Source organism: Morchella sextelata (genome assembly GCF_020137385.1).
Source record: "Morchella sextelata strain SCLS chromosome Unknown scls_14, whole genome shotgun sequence".
NCBI classification, from domain to species: Eukaryota; Fungi; Ascomycota; class Pezizomycetes; order Pezizales; family Morchellaceae; genus Morchella; species Morchella sextelata.
Genome location: NW_025408629.1, coordinates 340,737 through 353,040, shown reverse-complemented (window position 1 = coordinate 353,040; position 12,304 = coordinate 340,737). Strand labels below are relative to the sequence as shown.

At 43.2% G+C, this 12,304-nt stretch overlaps 3 protein-coding genes across 3 annotated transcripts; 2 read left to right on the top strand and 1 right to left on the bottom strand.

Annotated features, from left to right (window-relative positions):
- Positions 1–5,231: 5,231 nt before the first annotated feature.
- Positions 5,232–7,964, top strand: H6S33_002966 (uncharacterized protein; the record flags this gene model as incomplete). Its single annotated transcript, XM_044834743.1, has 5 exons — positions 5,232–5,386; positions 5,472–6,451; positions 6,531–6,662; positions 6,719–6,806; positions 6,863–7,964. 5 exons carry the CDS (start codon positions 5,232–5,234, stop codon positions 7,962–7,964), a joined length of 2,457 nt encoding a protein of 818 aa, XP_044692173.1.
- A 786-nt stretch (positions 7,965–8,750) lies between these two features.
- H6S33_002965 (uncharacterized protein) lies at positions 8,751–9,451 on the top strand (the record flags this gene model as incomplete). Its single annotated transcript, XM_044834742.1, has 3 exons — positions 8,751–8,822; positions 8,907–9,223; positions 9,280–9,451. 3 exons carry the CDS (start codon positions 8,751–8,753, stop codon positions 9,449–9,451), a joined length of 561 nt encoding a protein of 186 aa, XP_044692172.1.
- A 715-nt stretch (positions 9,452–10,166) lies between these two features.
- Positions 10,167–12,021, bottom strand: H6S33_002964 (uncharacterized protein; the record flags this gene model as incomplete). Its single annotated transcript, XM_044834741.1, has 2 exons — positions 10,167–10,365; positions 10,433–12,021. 2 exons carry the CDS (start codon positions 12,019–12,021, stop codon positions 10,167–10,169), a joined length of 1,788 nt encoding a protein of 595 aa, XP_044692171.1.
- Positions 12,022–12,304: the final 283 nt, after the last annotated feature.

Genomic DNA, 12,304 nt, shown 5'->3' with positions numbered 1-12,304 from the left:
GAACTAACTACATGACATTGTGTCGCAGCGAGGTCACTGCCCAACCTCAAAATCAACATGCAAGTGGTACCGGAGGGCAGCGCTCCGGAACCCCAATTATGTGGGCCAGATCTTTTGACGTTACTAAGTAGGTGCTGTAGTTAGCAGTTCTGAGAGAGCGTATAAGTTTTTCGCTAAGTTAATTTCATTTGCGCAAGGATAAAATCTGGTATCTGGGACCGCACGCTCAACCATCCCCACATCCCCACTGCCCTATAACATCCCGACGCAATACCCGGTACCGAGTTACTACCCATTTTTTAACCTCTTCGCCAAAGGTGCGCACACATTTCACCGAGGTTTGTCCGTGCATAATTGTAAAAAAATAAAAAGTCTCACCGAGGTGATCTGGTCATCTTCCCTATGCTATGCACGTATTGACCCGGGAATCTTAAGAGACACAACGTTTATGGAGTTCCGAGTACTTTACTTCCTTACAACGCAGGGTTTGGTATATGCATGCACATATAGCTTATATCAGATCTTTCCTTTGATCTTAAGGTCGCTCCCTTCTAAGCTATCGGAGTAATGATTCTACGAAGCCGAAGCGTGAGCGCGGGGAAGATCGGATGTCCCTCTGAGCACAAAATGTGTGACTTTCGAAGGGAAAGAAAGCGCTAGAAAAATATAAGAGCATTCGAGACTCTACATATGGGAAAAGTAACTACCTAGTTGGAGTTACTATTGTCAATAATTTGGCGTTGGCCGGGTTCTGCTTTCCGGTACGAAAGTGCGTGACCTACCTACTTCAGTAACGATTCAACACTGGAATGTGATCAATCATAACAAGAGATGGGTTTAGTAAATTCTCTAAGAAAGTAGATAATTCCCATGTAACTGACTGTTGGAATACTCAATCCGCCTTGAACAGCCTACCCCATGCCACTGTTCATGATGTCCCCACAAGCTCGAACGACATGATCGAAGTAACATCATGCAGGGAATGATCCGATTGCTCTATTACAGAGGCTGAAAAGGTTTTCTCCTCTCTTTCTCCAAAGGCTGAAGACAAATACTTGCAAGAGCCGACCTAGGCTCCCGAGCCAGGTCACAGAAGAAAAAAACAGCGGAGCATTCCCACTCGCATGGTCGTCTCTTAAGTCTTATTTCCTGTATCGAGTTTTTCCGCTAAAATCCATCTCTTCAATTTATACCTGTTAGTTAACTGAACTAGAAAATTAGTTTGCGCTTGCACTTCCTAATGTGGAATTTACACGATAACATCGCCCTGGCAGCTGAAACTATCGAGATCCTGAAGGAAGTATCATCAGTCAAGTAAATGGCTCAAGTAAAGATTCGGAAGAACTAGCTGATAAAACCAGGGTCCAGAAACGACATCCGATATCGGCCTTGTAAACTAGTTAGCTTTTATAAAGATACGTATGACGATAACAGTGATAGTAGGGTTAATATCTACAGGAAAGAAAAGAAAAGTTCTGTTAGAACCATTTCAGTGACCAAAGCATTTTTCCTCTCAAAAGGTCCATGTACATCCCTGGGCTCATGGGAGCTAGGGAGAATTAAGTTTTTGTGTGCCCGCATGTTTATGTCTTAAATAATGGCTATATGGTCTGAATATTGAGCTCGGCGTGTCGGCCGCGCCGCGGGAATACTTTTGCCCTGCACGCTCCCGAATATCGACCAAATGTAGACGCATGAGGTGTTTGTCATGATATATAAACACCGCTCAGAGATGTACAAATAAGCATCAGTGTATACTTTATCTTTGGTATTTCATTTTCTTCATCCCCTGGGTTTGAATGAGATAACTATATAAATTATTATTAGTTGTTTAGTCTTATTTTTAGAATTTTAACCTAGACATCAAAAGACAACTTACATGTACCTCTCTGTGTACATGTATTGTACTCGCCCGTCTCTTCTTGTCCTGAGGTACACCTCGGATAATTAGCCATACCAACACCCCACCTGTCAAAACCGCCAACACGGGCACCACCCCGATCCACGTTTTTATCTCCCCGCCAGGTACTCATACATACATTGTAGTGAGATCTTGAGCCGTAGGTGCCGAAGACAAGCGGTCAAGGTTCCAGTTTCTGTGACTTTCAAAAGACCTATATATGGAGACCTGCAGACGACCTGACCTGGCGGTTTCCCGCCTAGAAAGGCGGGAAAACTACCCTGTATATGCTTGCGGTAGCTTGGCTTCAGTGTGAAAATGTTTCACATTAAAGTTGTACCGGGCTTGGAGCAATAAGTGCTCGATAATCATCAGGTCTGTTGCACTATATCTATGTGGAGCGGATCGTTGGGAAAAGCAATAGCTAGAGATAGATAGATGTATGTATGCAGGCCCAGAGCCGCGACGTGAGTGCCGGCCAGAGTGGAGGCGGAACGCGGAGTCACGAGAAGGAAGATCCTCGGAGGAACCGCTTAGAGTCTTGGGGTCTTGGAGTCTTGGAGTCTTGGTGGCTCGGCTATATATATATGGTGAGACGCTTCCCGAGATTCGGAGCTGGAGTTTGTGACGATTAATTTGATAAGAAGTTGACAGTTCGCGTAGCCACAAGTCAAATAGCTTATTGGTGCTTGGGAAATCATACTACAAGTAGGTACTTTGATAGACAGCTGTAGAAGACTACATGTACATGTATCAAAATATTAATTCGAAAGAAGCCGTTCCTTTCTACATCTTGGCTTTCAAACGACATGCAGCCCCGCCGTGTCTTCTTTGAGTTGAGCCGGGCCGGGATCATAAGCTCGCACTCGGAAATATACATGTATCCATGTGACATGTCACGCAATCACACATAAAATACTTGTGGTTTTGAAACCAGGAATTTCATTATCGTCTCCTGTCTTTATATACAGCCCATAGATTCCTTCAAATAAACACTATCTGTCCCTAGCCCTAAGAGCTCGAGGTTCATCGCAGAGTCTTGGATATATGCCAATGATTGTAGCAAAACAGATCGTATATCGACCTCACGTGTCGCTACATACATGTAGTTAAGCTACATGCATGTAGTGATCTCATTCTTACGCTTAGGCTGTATCTGAATTTGCTGAGCCTATTAGATTAGGATAGCTACGTATTCTTATCGAATTCATTTCATGAACGCGAACATGTACGTAGCGAACGGCTCAAAACAGTTAGATATGCTGGAATTTATATCATGTCTCTTCAGAACCTTCATATTAATGATTAGACTCGCGAACATAGTACATGTACATGTAGCTACCCACTAATTCTGTGAACGTTCGAGAAAACGGAGTAGATCGTAGTGGCACTTGTTTTTTCTTTCTCTCTCTTGAAGCATATGAATGTTCAATTCATGACCATATAAACTTACTTCTCAACAGGAGCACTTTCGTGAATTTAAAGCGCTTTACTACGTATACATAATGACTCAATGACCTTTTTATCCTCTAAACTGACATTTGATATTCTCCCTATATATATATATGTTCCGTCCCAGTCACGAGTATATCACATTGGCCAACAGGCCGGCCCATTGCCTAACTGGCCATCCTGTCGATAAATATTGCCTATTGACCAATGCTTCCTGAGATTTGACAAACAGTCACTGATCTGTCCGGCTGGCCAATGCCTGCCAGAATTTGACCAAAGTTGACTAATATATAGCGGTGATTGTTAATATTGTCTACATATGTAGTTAACTTCCAAAACCCATCGCCTAACAACTGAGAAACTCAAAGAACACATTCTATCATACCTACATGTATGTACCCTTGCCCCCGATATACTACCATCCTAGGTCTACAAAAGTAATGCAAATAAATATTTCTTTAATAAATAGCTAATTACATGTAGCTAGGGCCAACAACTTTCCGCCGAAAAAGATGAGAATCATATAGTAAAATCCCCTATAAGCGAAAAGTAAGAGCTCGTTCACCAATTATGGCCCATTGGCCAATAATTAGTGTTTGCGACTGGGACGGGACATATATATGCCTAATATGGTGCTGGTCGTAATAAACCTACGTGCACACATGCAAACACCAAAAGAAAAACGCATTTTATCTTGGTATATATAATACTATTTTTGCTGGTAGGAACTTTTTTTTCACTGCGCATGCGCTATCCTCATGTCTAGATTGTGATGGTTTGGATTCAGAAAGCTTTTGGAGACTTTATCTTTTGACCAATCTAACCCTCCAGATCTACCCCTACTAGCCGTGTTCAATTGGGAGGCACCCCCGGCCAACATTGCGAATCTCTTCATGTATTGGCTGGTTGATCGAGCTAGCTTGTATATGTTAATGTATCTCCAAATAAAATTACAAATAGCTGCTCTCTAGGACTCGAAAAGTTGCAAAATGTGCATTTAAGTACTACTGTATGCACATGTTTCGTTTTGAAACTTTCTGGATCCAAAATTTCTGAATGTTGCACGTTGTACTAGAGACGCTGTCATGGAAACGTGAAATACGTCACGTAGGTCAATAAATTTATCGTACTCTTTTTTTTCCTTTTCCCTTTTTTGATCTCAGCGTTTTCTAGGCACAAGAGTATCGTATACATACAGTCAACATTATGGCACGAATAAAACTTCTCTTCCCATATCGCAAGTACTGCCATTTCTGAATGCGCACATAATTACGTAAGGAGCGCGAACTCGCGAGTGATCTATCATGATTAAGATCCCTGGTCAACATGTACCTACATGTATGTCACCTCTATTTTGGAGAATTTACTTTGAATACAATTATGTAAAGTAGAAGGCGGATGTATTGCTGCCATGGCGCCGTATACGCCTATACGGTTACGCAAGTCGAGTTTATGAACCAAATTTGGGCGATGATGTAAACAACATATACGCTACCTCAACTGATCAAGCGAGCCTATAAATTTTCTTCTGACGATACCTTCTCTATTCCTCCCATCACAATAATTTTGGACCGCAGCCACATTTTGGACGTCATCGTCTGGACTGAGCTTGACTAGTCCCCATGGTTAGAGGGTAGAATTCCCTTAACGTCACCCATCCTAATTTGAACAACTACCCCTCTGAGCTCACTAACTCAAGCAGCAATCTTTCTTTGGTGTTTTTTGTTGCATTCGAGCTTAGCCAACCCGTCACAGCCAACTTTTGGGCCGTCACATACAACTACACCTCCATAGCATCCCTCTGCGTCCCCATCCCCCCCACCTCCATCACCAGAAGCCAGAGGTCTATTTTCTCGATTCTTCCTCCATTTTTGCAAAAATGCCGCCTGTTCTTCGCAGCAAGGGCGGAACTTCCATCAAAGCTACGGATGACGGAAAGGCTTCAGAACCTCATCCAACGTATGATGAAGGGTACTTCGCCAGGGACATTCTTCTCGCGTACGAGGCGATCGTGGGTAAACCAGGACTTGTAGTGTAAGTGGAAAAGTTCTTTTACGGATAAGAGTGAGAGCAGAGGTGAATTTAGCGAACACACGCTAACCTTGCTGCTACTTTATAGTTTCAGCAACCATCCGTACATCACTATTCGCGTTGGAACCAGCCTTGCTGTCTTCCATATCAACGCCGAAAAATGGAACAACAAATCTGATTACGGCAAAAATCTTTGTTCTCGAATGTCCGCGGTCGGGAAATTTGGGTGTAAAAATTATAGAGTAGACCTCCCCCAAGAAGATGAATCAATCTTCTCGTACTACATCGAGTACATCAACACCGGTTCTTACCGCACCAACCTGGGCACCTTCCGTGCAACATTCTGTAGTCAATTAAAGCTCTACGATGTCGCCCGTAGATATGGAACCGCTGACCTTGCCGAAATGGTGCTCAGAATTATCTCTGATATGCTCATCGAGTCCCATCCCGAGCAAATTACAAGAATTTGCTTTTGGTCCTTGGTTGTCAGCTTCGTTTGGGATGTGACCAAAGCTGGAGACCCATTGAGAGACATAATTTCCGGGTTTCCTACGTGGTATAGCAAATTTGGGAAAGGAAGGGAGTACACCATTCACTCCAGTACCGTTCAACATGCCCTTTTCAAGCTAAAAATCCTCCCATCTGCCAGCCCATTTTACCAGATTGCCTTTACACTATTCAAAGACAATCCAGATTACCTTAACGAAAAACTCGATCCGTATCTTGGCGCGACTCGTCCAGTGAGTCTTAGACTCACACAATCGTGGAGAGACACAATTGATGATCCGACTTTTGAGCACTGGCTCAATCATTGGAGGGGTGCGCTGAAGTCAAGGTTTATCCAAATGGAACTGGATATGGAAAAACATCGAAATATCTTCTACGATAGCCCGAGTTCTATCAAAATGGTGGACGATGAGGATAGGGTTCTGGTTTCGACAGAAAACAAGGAGAAGAAGGTCAATAAAGGGAGTAAAAAGAGAAAAGAGGGGGGGATAAATATTAAAAGCTCCAAAAAGCGGAGCTTGGGCATGTTTGATCAAACGGGATCCCAGAAAACCTCCAATGGTATGTACTTGCGAGTACTTCCTGTCTTCCTCCTTTTGATGTTCACTTTGATTGGTAATTAATTATCTTTACCTTTTAGCCAAGAAACTCCTGAACCCTCCAAAGTTCCTGGGTGAAGCTATCGTAAACATCAAGGAAGACGAGGTTGCTGGAACTGAGAGGGATACCATTAATGATATATCCTCAGATCTTGAGGGTTGTCGTGGTGAAGGTAAGTCCAATAAAAAGCTGCTCTGTCTCATTGAATATCACTAACAATACTAAAAGATACCCAAATGACCATGGAAAACCATAATACACAGGCGGGGAAAGACGTTATATGTACTCTTATTTCACTTGGAAGTAGTCAAAGCACGTATCCTCTCCACTAAGTAATTTTGAAATATCAAATACTAATGATAAAACAGACAGTGCTCATGTCCTAAAACCACGAACCAACCGTTTTGAAATTCCCGCCGAATTCGGTTTTGATGGGACATCCGATATGATGACGAATCGAGGTCAACCATTCGCCCAAAATCTGGAATACGTCGGCATGAACCAGTATATTCCTCCAGTCAATAACGGACACGAAATTAAAACAAACCCCTATTCTCAAAATAACGGTATAGCTCAAATACACCCATACCTGGCCACTCCGAGGTCTGGGCCATCTTCTACCAGAATTGGCGTAACCGAGCTTTCACTGATTCCTCCTAATATCCCATGGAGACAATTTGACACGAGATTCTTGGGTGACTGTAGTCTTTCAGGCAATTATCAGGATCCGGTATATAGATATGGAATGAGAATTTTACCTCCCGAAGACAACATACTCGAGGACAACGTCCGTTACGAAGGATTGGACAGTGAAGAATGGCGAAATAGAAACCAGCCAATGTGCGAAGGCCAATACGGAACTGCCTGGGTTGATTACCTGGAGCAAAAAGCAGAAATGAGCGAGAAGAAGATTCCGGATATGAGTACGGTGAATGATGGCTTTCATGGACTTCCAGTCTTTGATAAGTACGGACAGATCTTAATCTGGAATTGTGAAAAGGGCGTCTACGAGAAATATGTTAGAAATATGCCAGATAATTTCCAGTACGACCATGGGTGGTACCCACAAGAGAACTTTTATCTTCCATGTAACAAATCACAGCCAACAAGGGAGGAATGGGCCGCAAGGCTGTTACTGCCTGATACTCCAGTTTCGATGGCTCATGAGAAAATACGTCCCTTGGCATTACCAAGCTTCCCAGAATATTGCGAAAATACGAATGATGGGCGTTACCGCCAAGTTACCGGGGAGTTGGGAGGAAACACACATTGGGCCGCTCGCAAATCTTGGGGTCCTCTCAATGAACCCGGGTCGTTTGCAAACAATGGAATATTACCTTCGTACCTTCGTTATAATATTACATTATCAGGTGGCATGGACTATGGTTACCCGTCTATGTGGGACACACCTCCGGCTCCGGCAACTAAACCTTCGAGGACTTGGAATGAGGGGATGAGGTCTGTAGGTTTATAGATGATACCAACCAGCAAGCATGGGAAACACATGGGGATGGGTTTGAGTAAACAATATTTTTTTAAAGAGTTTTGTAAGGACCAATAGCTAAGCTTGGCCAAACTAGTTTGTCTGTGTAACCGGTTTCTGATGGAGCATTTCATATTGTTTTGTTCGTTGCCAGTATTTGGGGCATGGTCTTCATTATAGTTGGTTACAAGGTCCTGGATACAATATGATAAATATTAAGTTTTTATTATTTCTCTTTAATGAAGCGTGTTTTCAAGTTTTAGTGGGGTTTGTGATTAGCTACATGAGTACTGCTTCCATCCTCAACAATTATGTCACTGTAGTTAGGAGGTCCAGGTTATACGTAGGCTCCCTGCATTGTAGAAGTACTTTCTTAATAAAAATAAACCCTATGACCATGGGCATGTAACTAAGTATGTACCTATGAATATTAGTTTAGGGGATGATTTTGAAACAAAACGATTGGTATTTTTCTGCATATCGTTGGTATATATTAGAGTACTTAAACTGTACGGTTGCAAGGTTCGCCCCTTTAAGATGTAGTAGACATTATGTAAAGACCAAACCAGGAGAAATATATGTACCAATCAAAGCTCGTTGGGTTGTTACATACATTGGTCAGGCTCGTGGCAGCGAATTCAAGACATTTAATTGGTTAAAAGGGCAACACAAACTGTCGATCGTGGTATGTGGCAGCTGTATATATTCTACTCGCTTCCTTCCCCTCATGCTAAGCCTACTTTCCTTCCTTAACCTTCCTGCCAGCGACGCGGGAAAATGGCGTTCTCACACAGTCCACCCAAGATAATTCCTGCCTGGATTCTAATATCAACCTTGCTAGTCCTCTGGGTATGTTACAATTAAGATCATCTGACTAATCAATGTCCTCTTCACAAAAATGCCAAGCTCAGCTAACCTCAACGTACAACTCAGGATTGTGGCTACATCCTCCTTCGCCCCCGCTCAATGCCTGGTGGCGACCTTCACAAATTCTGGGAACCTTACGGTCTTTATGGAACAATTGATCATGTCTATGGGTTTCCAGCATTTGAAAGTAATGATGGTTTCCCAGGCGCGCAGTCCTTCATGAACTTGATCGAGAGTGCGTTGAATTTTACGTACTTGGCGCTCTGGGCGCGTGGTAACTCGGCGGCGGTTGTGGTTGGGTTGGTGAGTACGGTGATGACATTGAGTAAAACGATACTATACTTGTGCGTCGAATACTTTTCGGGGTGGGGGCATATCGGACAGTGAGTCGTCCTTCCTGCAGCTTACTTTGTAAATGTGTTTTCTAATTGAGATTTAGTAACGATTTTACGACACTGGTTCCGTTGTACATCATCCCTAACGGATTCTGGGTGCTTATTCCTTCATATTGCATATGGTGGTTCATAGGTGAGATTCATGCTGGACTGAAAGGAAAGGGGGCCAGTGAAAGATCTCTGAGGGCGACTGCAAATTTGAAGAAGTCCTTATAAGATATGTTACGTAATGTCTGTTTATTTGATTACTATCACGAGGGTGTGGATCATGGATTACTACGCGAACTAGTCCATTTATCTACTCTAATAATAGGCCACCTGGGTAAAGATGGTTAGGAAATACCGAACATGCTCGCACTTAAGAACGCTTTAGGGCCCGTTTGGCTGCCAGTCGAAATGGAGTTACGGGGGGCAGATTTGTATGGCAACGACATAACTCCGTTTCATTTTTCTTCGAAACTCCGTTTTGCCAAAAAAGCTTGCGTTCGGTCAACCAATTTTGTAACTCCGTTAGGGCATTGGGACGGAGTTTTTTCGCTGTTGCAGTCATCACAACCCAAACCCCACCAAAAAATACACCTTGACAACCAAAATCTGAAGTGGTGTTTGGCAGGCCAAACAAACTCAACTCCGCCCCGTTTATCCTCCCCTAACGGAGCAGTTACGAAACGGAGTTTCGATTCCTCTACAACAGCTAAACGGGCCCTTAGTACCTTAGTAACTAGAAGTCATTTTTGGGGAAGCACCCAACGAGTATTTGCATCATGAGTGCGCGAGTGATGGTTCATGACAAGATCAACTATAATTATTTAGAAATGAGAGCTAGATGCCACAACAGAACTTAGCGACATGCAATTCTAGCTCATTCCACGATTCAAATATACATACATATACAACATAGAATAACGTTGGAAAGAGAGAGAAAAGGTATTCAATCAGAGAAAGTGCTTCCGCCCCAAGTTGAAGTTCTTCTCCTATGGCGTTTAACATCGATATCCCCAAAATCGTTCAATTCGGGAAAACTAATTTCTCTCGGGGCTATTGGCAGTGTAATTTTCCAAGGCACATTTATTTTTCTCCTGCGGCGAGAACCTCGATTTCCGCTCAAATTATCGCATTCTTCCTTTAATCTAAAAAGCTGATGTTAATAAGATAAGATGCATATGTATGGTATAGGAATATTCAAGGCTAGCCTACGGTTTAAGAACCTTGGAAATGTAACTCTTCAGGGTTTTTTGAGGGTCCATATCGTCGTCAAACTCAAAATCTCCTTCAAGACAGGCCCTTGTGATGTCGGTGTATTTTGGACAGACCGAATCGTCGAGACGGAGGTATACCTGAACTAATTTTTCTTCACGGGTTCTTATATGCTCCAAGTCCCCCAAAATTGCCCAGCCAGACCGAGCCAGACCAATCTCGAGTAGAAGAACACCCAAAAGAAATATTTCCGGTTTCAAATGATATGAATTCCTGGGCCTGCGAAATATTCTATCCAAAGCCGTCTCGTCAAGATCATAGCCGCTGAGCTTACATCCACCGGCCCAAACTTTCAATGTGTGAATAGTTGACCTATGGAGGTTTTCGCGTTGGTAAATGTTTTCACTGTGAAACGTGTTGAGCCATCCAGATCCCTGAAGGTTCAGAACGGACGCGGCGAGGGTATAGGCTAAATCAAACTGCCATGTAATCGGAAACTTGGTTCGTAAAGGATGTTGGTCGGGATGCCGAGGAATGTTGTCGAAAAGTTCATTTAGTGGCCTTGGTTGATTTGATATTGAGCTCGACCCAGTTCTGTGGACAAGAAAACGGTATCCCTCGTGTTTGGGGTTAGGGGGGCACTTGAGGGAGAAGCTTTCGTTGTCGCTGAGGCTGGTGTCGTATTCTCCAAGGTTCAATTGATCCGAGACAACTATAGTCATAAAGCTTTCTACCCGAAGGCTAGTTGGTTGTGGGGTCTCGAAGGTGTACTCTTCTCCGGCCTCAAGAACAAAAACGGACTGGAAAGGGAGGTGGTATTGGCAATCGGGAAAAGAGACGTCGGCTTTACCATTCACGATAATTGGTAATTTCGTAGATTTCTTGTCTAATCTCTGAGTATCAAACTCCAACTCTCGAAATTGGTTTTTTGACACATAGTCGGGCTGTAATGAAAGCTCGAGGCGTCCTGGCAAATTATCCAAATCTAATCCGTTGAACAAATGCATCGTTATCTGTTGAATCTTCATGACGTCGTCCATCATGGCTGATTCTTTAACAATATCATCAATCATAGCTTTTGAGATTGAACCTCTTGAAGTATTAGGATGGCAGCGCAAAAAAAATTCTTCCGCTTCCCTCTCCACCAAACCGAACTCGGACCGAAGCTTGTTCAAATTTTCCTCGAATTCATTCTTCCCGGAGATTGTGTAGCGAAACTTGCCTCGGAACATCTGGAATGCCTTCAATTTCGTTTTGCCGGCTCTCTCAAGAGTGCGTTTGTACTTCTCTTGTGACTGGGCAGCTTTCGTGCACAGGATCTCAAGGCCTTCTAGATGGTCATGTATGGCCTTTGTGCCTTCGGGTCCCCATAGAGTATGGAATGTTTTGGTCGGGGTACTCTTTTTAATATCCCAGAACTCGATCCAACTTTTGAATTGGGCATTGTGGATATCTAAGCGCTTGCTTGCCCACTCGAAATCCAGGCCAACATTCTTGAAGTCACGGACGAGACCATTGATCTCCTTACTAACTCTAAGACAGACATCAAGAGCTCCAAGGACACCAAAGACAAGCCCAGCAACTTCCATGATATTGGCTAGAATTTGTGTTGTATAGTCGTTTCTTGTTGTGATTTTTCTGGTTGATAGCTGGTATACCCCCAAGTTGACTCGCAGCCTTCTTAAGTTTTTCTCTTAAAGGCACATTGCGCCACAAATTCTGTTTTGATTTTGACTGCATCATGTTGTGTCACGAACTTCGTTTGATGCTTTATGCATCTATATACGGATGGGATAATAGGCTAAGCCAGGCTACACAGTCCTCATAGCTCGCGATTGCGCTGTGCCGCAACAAGCACTTCTCTCAACACAC